The sequence below is a fragment of the Chiloscyllium plagiosum genome, unplaced genomic scaffold (genome assembly GCF_037043375.1).
Source record: "Chiloscyllium plagiosum isolate Xiang-an unplaced genomic scaffold, Cpla_swu_hap1 HiC_scaffold_8, whole genome shotgun sequence".
In the NCBI taxonomy this organism is placed as follows: domain Eukaryota; kingdom Metazoa; phylum Chordata; class Chondrichthyes; order Orectolobiformes; family Hemiscylliidae; genus Chiloscyllium; species Chiloscyllium plagiosum.
The window spans coordinates 100,314,681-100,331,540 of NW_028270146.1; the positions used below are offsets into that span (position 1 = coordinate 100,314,681).

The 16,860-nt window shown below is 49.8% G+C and overlaps 1 protein-coding gene and 1 pseudogene across 2 annotated transcripts in view; both read right to left on the bottom strand.

The window, feature by feature from the left end:
• LOC122553871 (1-phosphatidylinositol 4,5-bisphosphate phosphodiesterase beta-2-like) overlaps positions 1-16,860 on the bottom strand; it is a 145,704-nt gene that overhangs the window by 104,923 nt on the left and 23,921 nt on the right. For both annotated transcript variants that reach the window (XM_043698321.2, XM_043698320.2), the window contains exon 4: positions 26-166. In XM_043698321.2, coding sequence (XP_043554256.1) covers positions 26-166 — 141 coding nt within the window. The remainder of the gene's footprint in view (positions 1-25; positions 167-16,860) is intronic.
• On the bottom strand, positions 3,541-4,723 carry LOC148149481 (chitinase domain-containing protein 1 pseudogene; annotated as a pseudogene).

Genomic DNA, 16,860 nt, shown 5'->3' on the forward strand with positions numbered 1-16,860 from the left:
CTGCTTTGGGCGGCATGCCTCTTACCTTCACCACATTGGCTTTGAAGGCGACAAAGTTATCGAAGGTCAGATTTACGAAATCAGGTCCTGACACCACCGTGAGGCACTTGGAATAAAAATTGGACTCTGGGTTTTCCACATTAAAAATCTCCCGGATTTTCGGATGCTGTGAAATAAACAGGATTACAGAATCATCAGAAGAACGCACACGGGATCCAACTGACAATCGACAGTCAATCCACTGTCCTAGACCTCTCACAGCCCTGCTGAGGATGGAGACAGAATCACTGAGGCTGACCCGGGACAAACCGGAGAGGGGCTTGGGGGTGGGGGTAATGGGTGTGGCACAGCCAGTAGGGTGAATGAGGGTACGTGAGAGTGGGTAAGGGTGTGTAAGTTTAGTAGATGAGGGTGAGGTGAAGGTGAGTGAGGGTATGTGAGGATGGATGAGGGTGTGTTAGAGTAAGTAAGATGTGTGACGGTGGGTCAGGCTGTGTAGAGATGGGTGGGTGGTCAAGATTGGGTGAGGGTGAATAAGGTGTGTAGGGATGGTTGGGTGGGTGAGAGTGTGAGAAGGTTGCTGAGGGTGTGTAAGGATGGGTACAAGAGGGTATGTGAGGGTGTGTAGGGATGGATAGGTAAGGGCATGTGAGGGTGTGTAGGGATGAGTGGTCGAGTGAGTGACAATGTGGAGGGATAGGGAGGGTGTAAGGGTATAGCGACGGAGGTTGGTTGAAGGTGGGTGAGGGGGGCGAGTGTCTGTAGGGGGCAGTCACATTGAGCTGGGATCTCTGATCCTCACAGCGGTTTGAACACTCAGTCCATGATCTGGAAAAACTTCCTGAAGTTCGGAGCTGTGGGAGGAAATCAGCCACAGCTCATTTGCCTGTGAGTTCCTTCCTGTGTTCTGGTTTGTCAGCCAGCTTTGATTGTCTAACTAAAGGTGAATCACTAAATTCAAATGAGGCAGGCTCAGAAACACGTTCACGGAGATCTTGCAGTCAACACACCTCCCTTCGACAATGACAACAACACATCCCACATCATGGATTCGGAATCAGCATAGAGCAGGGTGACCTTCACAGGTCCATTGTGAACATTCCTCACCACGTTGTCACGGCAATGTTCAGTGAGAACTCCAATTGTTTCCCCCTTACCTTACTGTCATCTGGCATGTGATATTTAAGTTAAATCATAATTTACACATTTTTAAAAATCATTCACAAGATTTGAATGGGTATATGAATAGGAAGGGTTTAGAGGGATATGGGCCAAGCGCTGGCAAATGGGACTAAATTAGGTTAGGATTATCTGGTCGACATGGACAAGTTGGACCTAAGGGTCTGTTTCCATGCTGTACATCTCTATGACTCTATTTAGGAGTCACTGGCTACACCCAGCATTTATTGCCCATCCCAGGGGATAGTTAAGAGTCAACCACATTGCTGTGGGCTTGGAGTCACATGTAGGCCAGACCAGGTAAAGTTGGCAGATTTCCTTCACTAAAGGTCATGAGTGAATTCGATGGGGTTTTACAACAAATGATAATGATTAAATGGCTGTCATTAGATTAGCTTTTAATTGCTGAATATATTGATTGAAAATTGCACCATTCAATATAATCGGCAATGAAAAGGTAATCTAATGACAGTCAGGTAACCATTATCAATTTAACCCATGTTCCCCTGAGCATTGGGCAGGCTCTCTGGATTACTGGTCCAATGATAATGCAACTCAGCCACCATCTCCTCTAGGAGTACTCCCTTTGAGTATTCCCCTAGTTGTACCTTTTCCATGTAGCAGGATCCAATGTACAGACTCTTTCGGGATGTTTCTGTATCTGAGTTTGGACATCCTATGGAACAAGCTCCCATACTCGGCCAGATAGTGAATACTGGTTTGTGGGAATCCTCCACACAGAGTTTCAAGTAAAGACCAATACTCCATTTGCCTCCACTATTATCCTTGGATCTTGAATGCTAGCTTCTTGTGGTTCATGGGCGAGGACATCCAAATCCCTCTGTCCTGTAGCTTTCCGCAGTCTTTCTCCATTTAAGTAATATTCAGCTCCTCTGTTCTTCCTGCCAAAGTGCATAACCTCACATTTCCCTACATTGTATTCTAACTGCCGAGTTTTTGCCCACTCATTTAACCTGTCTGTACCCCTCTGCAGACTTTGTGTCAACCTCACCACCTGCCTTCATGCCTATTTATGACATATGTAAATTTGTCTAAGTCATTAGACTATATTGTAAATATATGTGGCCCAGCACTGAACCCTAAGCACTTCACTAGTTACAAGTTGCCATCCTGATAATACTCCATTTTCATCCCAACACTCTTTCTTCTATGATCTAGCCAATCCCCTATCTATGCTAATGTACCATCTCCAAAATCAAAGGCTCTTATTAAGCAGCCTAATGTGTGGTACCTTATCAAATGTCTTTTGGAAATATATTGCATTCATTGTTTCCCCTTTATCTACCATACTTGTTACATCCTCAAGGTACTGTAATAAATTAGTCAGGCATGATTTTCCATCTTGACATTATGTGGACTGTACTTGATTATATCATGTAATTCTAAATGCTCTGCTATTACATCCTCTGTAATACACTCTAACATTTTCCTAATAAGCTGACTTAACTATAGTTACCAGTTTATTGTCTCCTTTCTTTTTCAAATAAAGGTGTAGCATTGCCAGTTTTTTAATCCTCTGGGATTTTTCCAGAAGCTAAGAATTCTTGGAACATGACTACCAGTATATCCACTCTCTATAGCTACTTTCTTTAATATCCTAGAATGCATCCCATCAGAGCCATTAGTTTCCTTAGTTCAGTTTGTCTCTTGATGGTTATTGTGTTTATTTTCTTCACTCAACCCCTCTTCCTTGTGAACAGAGTTTATTGACTATCAGACACACAGCTCATTCCACACTACCAATTCCACTTTATATTTATACAACAGCTTCACTAATTAATTATCCCCGTCTACAGCCTAACTTCTGCTGTACTGAACAATCCTTCATCTTCGCTTTTAAATAAAACTTCTAAAATCAAACAAATAGAAGCCATAGAAAAATAATCAAAATATTTTTGTCATATTCTGCATCTTATAACATAACTTTGAATACTTACCCTTCTTTCTAGAAACAAAAAAGTTACAACAGTTTTAGTCACGAAACAATCTGAACAGAAAAACAAACTTACTTTATTTTCTTACAACTCCTCATACCAGAAGACAACCTTCTTTGAGTATTTCAAATAATTTATTTGCAGAACCACCTTTCTTGTAAAACAGCTGTTGACTTACATCTCTCTCTTTTTAACTCACAAAAACCTTTATTTAATGAGAAGGTTTAGGAACTCCAGGTTAAGATTTCCAATATTGTTTCAAACTTTATGTTCTTCCCCAAACTCATCTGTAGAAACCATTTCCTTCACTAGACACAGGAGCTGTGCATGGTGACACTGTGATTGGTCAAGATCTTCCTTTCAGGCCTTTAGAAACAAAGTAGCCAATGGTGTGTCAATATGGGGCTCAGTGAGCCGTGTAAAAGTAGTTCAGGCCCTGGCCTAGTTCCTAGATAAGTATCCTGATGCCCAACACTATTGCCAGCTCCAACCGCGCTTGGATTGACTTTAATGTTGGGTAAAATACAATGTGTTTCCCACCGTGGTACCTCTTATAGTTGAAGTAATGCTCAGCAATTTGCTCGTTCCATTGCAGTTTTGCCTTGTAATCTTACAGAATCTCATGATATCTGTGTCCTACAATCGGCTCTGCTGTTCCTCCAAGGATACCATAATCCACGCTACAGACGTTCATTCCCAAGAAAATCTTATTTTTAGATTCATAGATTCACACAGTGCAGAAAAGGCCTTTCAGCCCATCAAGTCAGCACCGACGTTAACTACCACTGAAAGTGCACTAATCCCAATTTCCTGCACTTGTCCCATATCCTTGAATGTTATGATATTTGAAGTGCACATCCAAATATTTTTTTAAAGGTTGTAAGGATTCTGGCCTCCACAATCTTCCCAGGCAGTGCATTCCAGATTCCCACCATCCATTGAGTGAAAACTCCCCTCTGAATTTTCCACCCCTTATCCAAAAACTATGTCCTCTCATGATTGACCCCACAACCAAGGGGAACGGCTACTCTCTATTCACTCTGTCCATACCCCTCAGAATCTGATACACCTCAATCATGTCCAGGTTCAGTCTTCTCTGCTCTAAAGAAAACAACCCAAGCCTATCTAAACTCTTGTCACAGCTCAATTTTTCCATCCTGGTGAACTTCCTCTGTACCCCAGCTAATGCTATCACATCCCTCCTGCCATTTCTCCAAACCATATCTGGGTCCAATTTCTGAACACAGGCTTGTATCCACGGGATGGGGGATTTGGGGCCAGGTCGATGTTGGTTCAAAAGGTCATACATCATGAGACTGAATCGGTTCTCTACATGAGCCAACTTCTCAAAACCCTGCTTCCCAAACATTCCCGGCTGGTTGATCCCTGGAGAGATGGCTGAGGGAATGACCAACACAACTTTCAGCTCAGCTTCCCACATAGCATTGGTCAAGTACTGGATTCTCGTTATGTAGTGGATCATCTGGAATGAGCTCTTTGCGTTTCTGACCACCAAGTTGACTCCATGCCTCCAATACAAAGCCATTAATGTACTCAGCCTTCGCAGGCTGTCCTAACACTTCCAACATCTCTGAAGACTTGCATCTTCTCACTTGGTTTTGAGCATCTGGTTTCTTGTTAACATTTCCTTTGTCTCATCAAGGTCAGACCTCAACCTTTCTTCAGCAATGCCTTCTGTCAAATATACATTGTCTCAAAGATAGAACATTAACTTCTATGGGTTAATATTTCTCAGATTGCACTATGATTTTTTTTTAGATTAGATTACTTACAGTGTGGAAACAGGCCCTTCGGCCCAACAAGTCCACACCGCCCCGCCGAAGCGCAACCCACCCATACCCCTACATTTACCCCTTACCTAACACTACGGGCAATTTAGCATGGCCAATTCACCTGACCTGGCCAATTCTAACATTTCTTTCTGAATGTTAGACAAGCATACTGCCATAACTATTACTTCCACTATTTCCAGTGTTTCAGCAGCTAAGGCACTTTTGACAACCCTATTTATTTTCTTTGCTTTTCCCAGGTCATATTTATTATTCTTTTCTACCAAGAATATGATAAATTTTGATATGCTAGAATATCTATTAGGAGATCTGCATGTGGATTACCACCAAAAAGGATTCACTTCATATTGTGTATAGTTCTGGTCGCCATATTTCGGGAAGGATGGGGAAGCATTGGAAAAGGTGCAGAGGAGATTTACCAGGATGTTGCCTGGCCTGGAGGGAATGTCTTATGAGGAAAGGCTGAGAGACTTCGGTCTGTTCTCATTGGAAAGAAGAAGGCTAAGGGGAGATTTGATAGAGACATACAAGATGATCAGAGGATTAGATAGGGTAGACACTGAAAGTCTTTTTCCTAGGATGATGAAGTCAGCTTGTACGAGGGGGCATAGCTACAAATTGAGGAGTGATAGATTTAGGACAGATGTCAGAGGCATGTTCTTTACGCAGAGAGTGGTAAAGGCATGGAATGCCCTACCTGCTAATGTAGTCAACTCAGCCACATTAGGGAGATTCAAACAATCCTTGGATAAGCACATGAATGATTTTGGGATAGTGTAAGGGGACGAGCTGAGAACAGTTCACAGGTTGGCGCAACATCGAGAGCCGAAGAGCCTGTTCTGTGCTGTATTGTTCTATGTTCTATATCTTCTGGGTCACCCAAAGATAGAAACTTGAGTGTGTGTTTTTCTAAATTTAATTCCCTTAACATTTTCTTAGCTCTGTAGATTTTTCTCAACAGTAGACTTTCCCTTTGTCTGTTTTGAAGTAAAGTCATCTCTCTCTGAGGATTTGGCCTGATTTATCAGGAAGGGGTTAACACTTTTCAAGAAGGATTATTGATCCAGAGTCACTCTCAGTTTATTCAGCTCAATATTCAAGCCAATATTTTCAACATATTCTGAGATAGAATGGGCATTTTTCGCAGTGATTAATTGTGACTGCTTTAAACCCTGATCAGATCATTTCTCTCGATAAAAGGCACAAAAAATGCATGGATCTAAGTCTGTCACTTTTGGACCTGAAAAGTACCCAGTCTATCTCAGAACAGCAAAGTATCTCAAAAGGTTGAGTAACAATGTCCCCCTTGAATTGGCATTCTTGGAAATTGTCCTGATGAGTACAAGGTGAAACATTTTTCAGTAATGCATCATTCAAGTTTCATAGAACCTGCCCACAGAACATCATTGAAGTGGGTAAGGAGAAATCCTGTTAATTTCTCACTGTGACACCAGTGGATTATTGCTGGAATCAGATTCTGGATTAGTGCTGCTGGAAGAGCACAGCAGTTCAGGCAGCATCCGAGGAGCAGTAAAATCGACGTTTCGGGCAAAAGCCCTTCATCAGGAATACAGGCAGAGAACCTGAAGGGTGGAGAGATAAGTGAGAGGAGGGTGGGGGTGGGGAGAAAGTAGCATAGAGTACAATAGGTGAGTGGGGGAGGGGATGAAGGTGATAGGTCAGGGAGGAGGGTGGAGTGGATAGGTGGCATGGCAGAGGAAATGACCTGGGAGTTGCAGTGGGAGAGGGACTCCCTGAGATTCTTGTAGAGAGAGAAGGAAAACTTCTTCAAGGCAGACATCCTTTCAAGAGGATTCGCAGTAGGGTTAAAATCAACGAGGTAAAAACAATGGAAGAGCACAGCAGTTCAGGCAGCATCCGAGGAGCATCCCACCCTCCTCTCACTTATCTCTCCACCCTTCAGGCTCTCTGCCTGTATTCCTGACGAAGGGCTTTTGCCCGAAACGTCGATTTTACTGCTCCTCAGATGCTGCCTGAACTGCTGTGCTCTTCCAGCAGCACTAATCCAGAATCTGGTTTCCAGCATCTGCAGTCATTGTTTTTACCTATTGCTGGAATCATAAAATCATAGAGTCATACAGCATGGAAACAGACCCTTCGATGCAACTCATCCATGTCGATCAAGTTTCCATCACAGAACTAATCCCACTTGCCTGCATTGACCTATATACTTCCAAACCTTTCCTACCCATGTACCTGTCCAAATGCCTTTTAAATATTGTAATTGTACCTACCTCTACCACTTCCTCTGACAGTTCATTCTGTACATCCACCACCTTCTGCGTGCAAACGTTGCCCCTTAGGTCCCTCTTAAATCTTTCCCCTCTCGCCTTAAACCTATGCCCCCTAGTTTTGGACTCCCCTGCCCTGCCTCTCATGATTTAATAAACCTCTACAAGGATACCCCACACCATCCAATGCTTCAGGGAGAATAATTCCTATTCAGCCTCTCCCTATAGCTCCAATCCAGGCAACATCCTTGTAAATCTTTCAAGTTTAACAACATATTTCCTGTAGCAGGGCACCTAGAATTGAACACGGTATTCCAAAAGTGGGCTAGCCACAACATGACCTTCCAACTCTTATACTCAATGCACTGACCAATAAAGGCCAGTGTGTGAAATGCTTTCTTCACCCCTCCTATCTACCTGAGACTACTTTCAAGGAACTGTGAACCTGAACCACAAAGTTTCTTTGTTCAGCAACACTCCCCAGGACTCTGCCAATAAGTGTACAAGTCCTGCCTTGATTTGCCTTACCAAAAATGCCATACCTCACATTTATCTAAATTAAATTCCATCTGCCACTCCTCGGCCTATGTGATCAAGATCCAGTTGTACTCTGAGATAACCATCTTCACAGTACACTACACATCAATTTTTGGTGTCATCTTTCTTCCAGATCAATTCTCCTGCAGCAGGGGAATCCACAGAGACAGATTAATCACTGGATTTGTCTCTGAAACCTGAACCACCAGTTTAACTTTAGCCATTTTTATCCCATCAGCACGTCTATCTCTGTCCAATAGTGCTGGCTATCCCCTGCCTTGTACCTCGGTTGATACACCAAATCCTTAGATGAAAGTGAAGACTGCAGATGCTGGAGATTAGAGTCAAGATTAGAGTGCTGCTGGAAAAGCACAGGAGGTCAGGCAGCATCCGAGGAGCAGGAAGTTCAACATTCATCAGGATGAAGGGCTTTTGCCTGAAATGTCGATTCTCCTGCTCCTTGGATGTTGCCTGACCTGCTCTGCTTTTCCAGCACCACTCTAATCTTGACACCAAATCCTTGTCAGCTCTCCAACTCCTTTTGTTTGACTTCTTTTATCAACTTTTCTTCCAAATTGTTTGTAGCCATTTGATCATCATTTAATTTGATTACTCAGAGGCATCTGACTGCCCTTATCTTTCTTTGATCGTACATTCCTTACCGTATGGAAAGAAGCCATTGAGCCCATCTGCACCACGTCATTTTAAAGATTGACCCACTGGGAGCTTCAAGGTTTAATCATGGGGTCTCCAGACTCTGTTCACACACTACAGAACCCCAAAGCAGGACTGCTGCCAAAGGCCATTGCCTCACGGTGCAGCCTTTATCTGCTTTGGAGTTTCAGACCCAGTAAGAGAATTGCTGTAACAGTGGACTCAGCAAATCATTGGAGAAACCTCTCCTTCAAAATATTGAGAGATTCTGCTTTTAATATCTTTTTAGGAAAGGAATTTCAAAGACTCATAATCCTGACAGGATATTTTTTCCTCAACTCTGTCTTCAGAGGGTGTCATTATTTCTAACTCCTGATCCGAGTTCCAGATTCTCCATCTTTCCATATCCACCCAGTCATGTCCCATCAGGATCTTATATGTTTCAATTAAATCAACTCTGACTCTTGCACAATGTTAAAAATCACACAACACCAGGTTATACTCCAACAGGTTTAATTGGAAGCACTAGCTTTTGGAGCGCCGCTCCTTCATCCACCCCTGTCCAACATAGGCATCTCCAAATCCTGACTCTTGTATACTTCAAAGGCTGGTATGTCCAACCTTATCTCATAAGGCAATCTGTTCATTCCAGATATTAGACTTGTAAACCTTCTCTGAACTACTGACCTGGTGTAAAGGGACTGACTGACTCTGTGAGGTAAAAACAGGGTAAAAACAATGACTGCAGATGCTGGAAACCAGATTCTGGATTAGTGGTGCTGGAAGAGCACAGCAGTTCAGGCAGCATCCAAGGAGCTTCGAAATTGACGTTTCGGGCAAAAGCCCTTCATCAGGAATAAAGGCAGTGATCCTGGAGCATGGAGAGATAAGCTAGAGGAGGGTGGGGGTGGGGAGAAAGTAGCACAGAGTACAATGGGTGAGTGGGGGAGGGGATGGAGATGATAGGTCAGGGAGGAGAGGGTGGAGTGGATAGGTGGAAAAGGAGATAGGCAGGTAGGACAAGTCCAGGCAAGTCATGGGGACAGTGCTGAGCTGGAAGTTTAGAACTATGGTGAGGTGGGGGAAGGGGAAATGAGGAAACTGTTGAATTCCACATTGATGCCCTGGGGTTGAAGTGTTCCGAGGCGGAAGATGAGGTATTCTTCCTCCAGGTGTCTGGTGGTGAGGGAGCGGCGGTGAAGGAGGCCCAGGACCTCCATATCCTCGGCAGAGTGGGAGGGGGAGTTGAAATGTTGGACCACGGGGAGGTGTGGTAGATTGGTGCTACAGAGATTGACTGATGCCGTGTATAGGGAGTGACGCTGAATACAGAGAACGACTAACCCAGTGTTCACACACAGACTGACCCGGTGTACACGACTGACTGACCCTGCCCGAAACGTCAATTTCGAAGCTGCCTGAACTGCGGATTTCGGATGCTGCCTGAACTGCTGTGCTCTTCCAGCACCACTAATCCAGGACCCCGTATACACAGACCGATTGACCCTGTGTGCAGGGACTGACTGACCCCATGTCCAGCAACTGACTGACCCCGTGTGCAGGGACTGACTGACCTCGTGTGCAGGGACTGACTGACCCCATGAACAGGGACTGACTGACCCCATGTACAGGGACTGACTGACCCCGTGTGCAGGGACTGACTGACCTCATGTACAGGGATTGACTGACCCCGTGTGCAGGGACTGACTGACCCCGTGTGCAGGGACTGACTGACCCCGTGTGCAGGGACTGACTGACCCAGTGTGCAGGGACTGACTGACCCCGTGTGCAGGGACTGACTGACGTCATGTACAGGGACTGACTGACCCCGTGTGCAGGGACTGACTGACCTCATGTACAGGGACTGACTGGCCCCGTATGCAGGGACTGACTGACCCCATGAACAGGGACTGACTGACCCCATGTACAGGGACTGACTGACCCCGTGTGCAGGGACTGACTGACCCCATGAACCGGGACTGACTGACCCCATGTACAGGGACTGACTGACCCCGTGTGCAGGGACTGACTGACCCCGTGTGCAGCGACTGACTGACCTCATGTACAGGGACTGACTGACCCCGTGTGCAGGGATTGACTGACCCCATGTACAGGGACTGACTGACCCCGTGTGCAGGGACTGACTGACCACATGAACAGAGTCTGACTGACCCAGTGTGCAGGGAATGACTGACCCTGTGTGCAGGTACTGACTGACCTCATGTACAGGGACTGACTGACCTCATGTACAGGGACTGACTGACCCCGTGTGCAGGGACTGACTGACCCCATGAACAGGGACTCACTGACCCCATGTACAGGGACTGACTGACCCCGTGTGCAGGGACTGACTGACCCCATGAACAGGGACTGACTGACCTCATGTACAGGGACTGACTGACCCTGTGTGCAGGGACTGACTGACCTCATGTACAGGGACTGACTGACCCCGTGTGCAGGGACTGACTGACCCCGTGTGCAGGGACTGACTGACCCCGTGTGCAGGGACTGACTGACCCCATGAACAGGGTCTGACTGACCCTGTGTGCAGGGACTGACTGACCCTGTGTGCAGGGACTGACTGACCTCATGTACAGGGACTGACTGACCCTGTGTGCAGGGAATGACTGACCTCATGTACAGGGACTGACTAACCCCGTTTACAGTGACAGACTGACCCCATGTACAGGGACAGACTGAGCCGTGTGCAGGGACTGACTGACCTCATGTAGAGGGACTGACTGACCCCGTGTGCAGGGACTGACTGACCTCATGTACAGGAACTGACTGACCCCATGAACAGGGCATGACTTACCCCATGTACAGGGACGGACTGACCCCGTGTGCAGGGACTGACTGACCCCATGAACAGGGACTGACTGACCCCATGTACAGGGACTGACTGACCCAGTGTGCAGGGACTGACTGACTCCGTGTGCAGGGACTGACTGACCCCGTGTGCAGGGACTGACTGACCTCATGTACAGGGACTGACTGACCCTGTGTGCAGGGATTGACTGACCCTGTGTGCAGGGACTGACTGACCCCATGTACAGGGACTGACTGACCCCGTGTGCAGGGACTGACTGACCTCATGAACAGGGACTGACTGACCCCGTGTGCAGGGACTGACTGACCCCAAGAACAGGGACTGACTGACCCCATGTACAGGGACTGACTGACCCCGTGTGCAGGGACTGACTGACCCCATGAACAGGGACTGATTGACCCCATGTACAGGGACTGATTGACCCCATGTACAGGGACTGACTGACCCCGTGTGCAGGGACTGACTGACCCCATGAACAGAGTCTGACTGACCCTGTGTGCAGGGAATGACTGACCCTGTGTGCAGGGACTGACTGACCTCATGTACAGGGACTGACTGACCCTGTGTGCAGGGAATGACTGACCTCATGTACAGGGACTGACTGACCCTGTGTGCAGGGACTGACTGACCCCGTGTGCAGGGACTGACTGACCCCGTGTGCAGGGACTGACTGACCCCATGAACAGGGACTGACTGACCCTGTGTGCAGGGAATGACTGACCTCATGTACAGGGACTGACTAACCCCGTGTACAGTGACAGACTGACCCCATGTAGAGGGACTGACTGACCCCGTGTGCAGGGACTGACTAACCCTGTGTACAGTGACAGACTGACCCCGTGTACAGGGACTGACTGACCCCGTGTGCAGGGACTGACTGACCTCGTGTGCAGGGACTGACTGACCTCATGTACAGGGACTGACTGACCCCATGTACAGGGACTGACTGACCCCGTGTGCAGGGACTGACTGACCTCATGTACAGGGACTGACTGGCCCCGTGTGCAGGGACTGACTGACCCCATGAACAGGGACTGACTAACCCCATGAACAGGGACTGACAAACCCATGTACAGGGACTGACTGACCCCGTGTGCAGGGACTGACTGACCCCATGAACTGGGCATGACTGACCCCATGTACAGGGACGGACTGACCCCGTGTGCAGGGACTGACTGACCCCGTGTGCAGGGACTGACTGACCTCATGTACAGGGACTGACTGACCCCGTGTGCAGGGATTGACTGACCCTGTGCGCAGGGACTGACTGACCCCGTGTGCAGGGACTGACTGACCCTTTGTGCAGGGACTCACTGACCCCGTGTGCAGGGACTGACTGACCCCATGTACAGGGACTGACTGACCCTGTGTGCAGGGACTGACTAACCCCGTGTGCAGGTACTGACTGACCCCATGAACAGGGACTGACTGACCTCATGTACATCGACTGACTGACCCCGTGTGCAGGGACTGACTGACCCCATGAACAGGGTCTGACTGACCCTGTGTGCAGGGACTGACTGACCCTGTGTGCAGGGAATGACTGACCTCATGTACAGGGACAGACTGAGCCGTGTGCAGGGACTGACTGACCTCATGTAGAGGGACTGACTGACCCCGTGTGCAGGGACTGACTAACCCTGTGTACAGTGACAGACTGACCCCGTGTACATGGACTGACTGACCCCATGTGCAGGGACTGACTGACCTTGTGTGCAGGGACTGACTGACCTCATGTACAGGAACTGACTGACCCCATGAACAGGGCATGACTGACCGCATGTACAGGGACGGACTGACCCCGTGTGCAGGGACTGACTGACCTCATGAACAGGGACTGACTGACCCCGTGTGCAGGGACTGACTGACCCCATGAACAGGGACTGACTGACCCCATGTACAGGGACTGACTGACCCCGTGTGCAGGGACTGACTGACCCCATGAACAGGGACTGATTGACCCCATGTACAGGGACTGATTGACCCCATGTACAGGGACTGACTGACCCCGTGTGCAGGGACTGACTGACCCCATGTACAGGGACTGACTGACCCCGTGTGCAGGGACTGACTGACCCCATGAACAGGGACTGACTGACCCCATGTACAGGGACGGACTGACCCCGTGTGCAGGGACTGACTGACCCCATGAACAGGGACTGATTGACCCCATGTACAGGGACTGATTGACCCCATGTACAGGGACTGACTGACCCCGTGTGCAGGGACTGACTGACCCCATGTACAGGGACTGACTGACCCCGTGTGCAGGGACTGACTGACCTCATGAACAGGGACTGACTGACCCCGTGTGCAGGGACTGACTGACCCCATGTACAGGGACTGACTGACCCCGTGTGCAGGGACTGACTGACGCCATGAACAGGGACTGATTGACCCCATGTACAGGGACTGACTAACCCCATGTACAGGGACTGACTGACCCCGTGTGCAGGGACTGACTGACCCCATGAACAAAGTCTGACTGACCCTGTGTGCAGGGAATGACTGACCCTGTGTGCAGGGACTGACTGACCTCATGTACAGGGACTGACTGACCCTGTGTGCAGGGAATGACTGACCTAATGTACAGGGATTGACTGACCCTGTGTGCAGGGACTGACTGACCCCGTATGCTGGGACTGACTGACCCCGTGTGCAGGGACTGACTGACCCCATGAACAGGGACTGACTGACCCTGTGTGCAGGGAATGACTGACCTCATGTACAGGGACTGACTAACCCCGTGTACAGTGACAGACTGACCCCGTGTACAGGGACTGACTGACCCCGTGTGCAGGGACTGACTGACCTCGTGTGCAGGGACTGACTGACCTCATGTACAGGGACTGACTGACCCCATGTACAGGGACTGACTGACCCCGTGTGCAGGGACTGACTGACCTCATGTACAGGGACTGACTGGCCCCGTGTGCAGGGACTGACTGACCCCATGAACAGGGACTGACTAACCCCATGAACAGGGACTGACTAACCCCATGTACAGGGACTGACTGACCCCGTGTGCAGGGACTGACTGACCCCATGAACAGGGCATGACTGACCCCATGTACAGGGACGGACTGACCCCGTGTGCAGGGACTGACTGACCCCGTGTGCAGGGACTGACTGACCTCATGTACAGGGACTGACTGACCCCGTGTGCAGGGATTGACTGACCCTGTGCGCAGGGACTGACTGACCCCGTGTGCAGGGACTGACTGACCCTTTGTGCAGGGACTCACTGACCCCGTGTGCAGGGACTGACTGCCCCCATGTACAGGGACTGACTGACCCTGTGTGCAGGGACTGACTAACCCCGTGTGCAGGTACTGACTGACCCCATGAACAGGGACTGACTGACCTCATGTACATCGACTGACTGACCCCGTGTGCAGGGACTGACTGACCCCATGAACAGGGTCTGACTGACCCTGTGTGCAGGGACTGACTGACCCTGTGTGCAGGGAATGACTGACCTCATGTACAGGGACAGACTGAGCCGTGTGCAGGGACTGACTGACCTCATGTAGAGGGACTGACTGACCCCGTGTGCAGGGACTGACTAACCCTGTGTACAGTGACAGACTGACCCCGTGTACATGGACTGACTGACCCCGTGTGCAGGGACTGACTGACCTTGTGTGCAGGGACTGACTGACCTCATGTACAGGAACTGACTGACCCCATGAACAGGGCATGACTGACCGCATGTACAGGGACGGACTGACCCCGTGTGCAGGGACTGACTGACCCCATGAACAGGGACTGACTGACCCCATGTACAGGGACTGACTGACCCCGTGTGCAGGGACTGACTGACCCCGTGTGCAGGGACTGACTGACCCCGTGAGCAGGGACTGACTGACCTCATGTACAGGGACTGACTGACCCTGTGTGCAGGGATTGACTGACCCTGTGTGCAGGGACTGACTGACCCCATGTACAGGGACTGACTGACCCCGTGTGCAGGGACTGACTGACCCCATGAACAGGGACTGACTGACCCCATGTGCAGGGACTGACTGACCCCGTGTGCAGGGACTGACTGACCCCATGAACAGGGACTGATTGACCCCATGTACAGAGACTGATTGACCCCATGTACAGGGACTGACTGACCCCGTGTGCAGGGACTGACTGACCCCATGAACAGAGTCTGACTGACCCTGTGTGCAGGGAATGACTGACCCTGTGTGCAGGGACTGACTGACCTCATGTACAGGGACTGACTGACCCTGTGTGCAGGGAATGACTGACCTCATGTACAGGGACTGACTGACCCCATGAACAGGGACTGACTGACCCCATGAACAGGGACTGACTGGCCCCGTGTGCAGGGACTGACTGACCCCATGAACAGGGACTGACTAACCCCATGAACAGGGACTGACTAACCCCATGTACAGGGACTGACTGACCCCGTGTGCAGGGACTGACTGACCCCGTGTGCAGGGACTGACTAACCCTGTGTACAGTGACAGACTGACCCCGTGTACAGGGACTGACTGACACCGTGTGCAGGGACTGACTGACCTCGTGTGCAGGGACTGACTGACCTCATGTACAGGGACTGACTGACCCCATGAACAGGGACTGACTGACCCCATGAACAGGGACTGACTGGCCCCGTGTGCAGGGACTGACTGACCCCATGAACAGGGACTGACTAACCCCATGAACAGGGACTGACTAACCCCATGTACAGGGACTGACTGACCCCGTGTGCAGGGACTGACTGACCCCATGAACAGGGCATGACTGACCCCGTGTACAGGGACTGACTGACCCCGTGTGCAGGGACTGACTGACCCCATGAACAGGGACTGATTGACCCCATGTACAGGGACTGATTGACCCCGTGTGCAGGGACTGACTGACCCCGTGTGCAGGGACTGACTGACCCCGTGTGCAGGGACTGACTGACCCCGTGTGCAGGGACTGACTGACCCTGTGTGCAGGGACTGACTGACCCCATGTACAGGGACGGACTGACCCTGTGTGCAGGGACTGACTAACCCCGTGTGCAGGGACTGACTGACCCCATGTACAGGGACTGACTGACCCCGTGTGCAGGGATTGACTGACCCTGTGCGCAGGGACTGACTGACCCTGTGTGCAGGGACTGACTGACCCTTTGTGCGGGGACTCACTGACCCTGTGTGCAGGGACTGACTGACCCCATGTACAGGGACTGACTGACCCTGTGTGCAGGGACTGACTAACCCCGTGTGCAGGGACTGACTGACCCCATGAACAGGGACTGACTGACCCCATGTACAGGGACTGACTGACCCCGTGTGCAGGGACTGACTGACCCCATGAACAGGGACTGACTGACCCCATGTACAGGGACTGACTTACCCCATGAACAGGGACTGACTGACCCCATGTACAGGGACTGACTGACCCCGTGTGCAGGGACTGACTGACCCCATGAACAGGGACTGACTGACCCCATGTACAGGGACTGACTGACCCCGTGTGCAGGGACTGACTGACCCCATGTACAGGGACTGACTGACCCCGTGTGCAGGGACTGACTGACCCCGTGTGCAGGGACTGACTGACCCCATGAACAAGGACTGACTGACCCCATGAACAGGGACTGACTGACCACGTGTGCAGGGACTGACTGACCC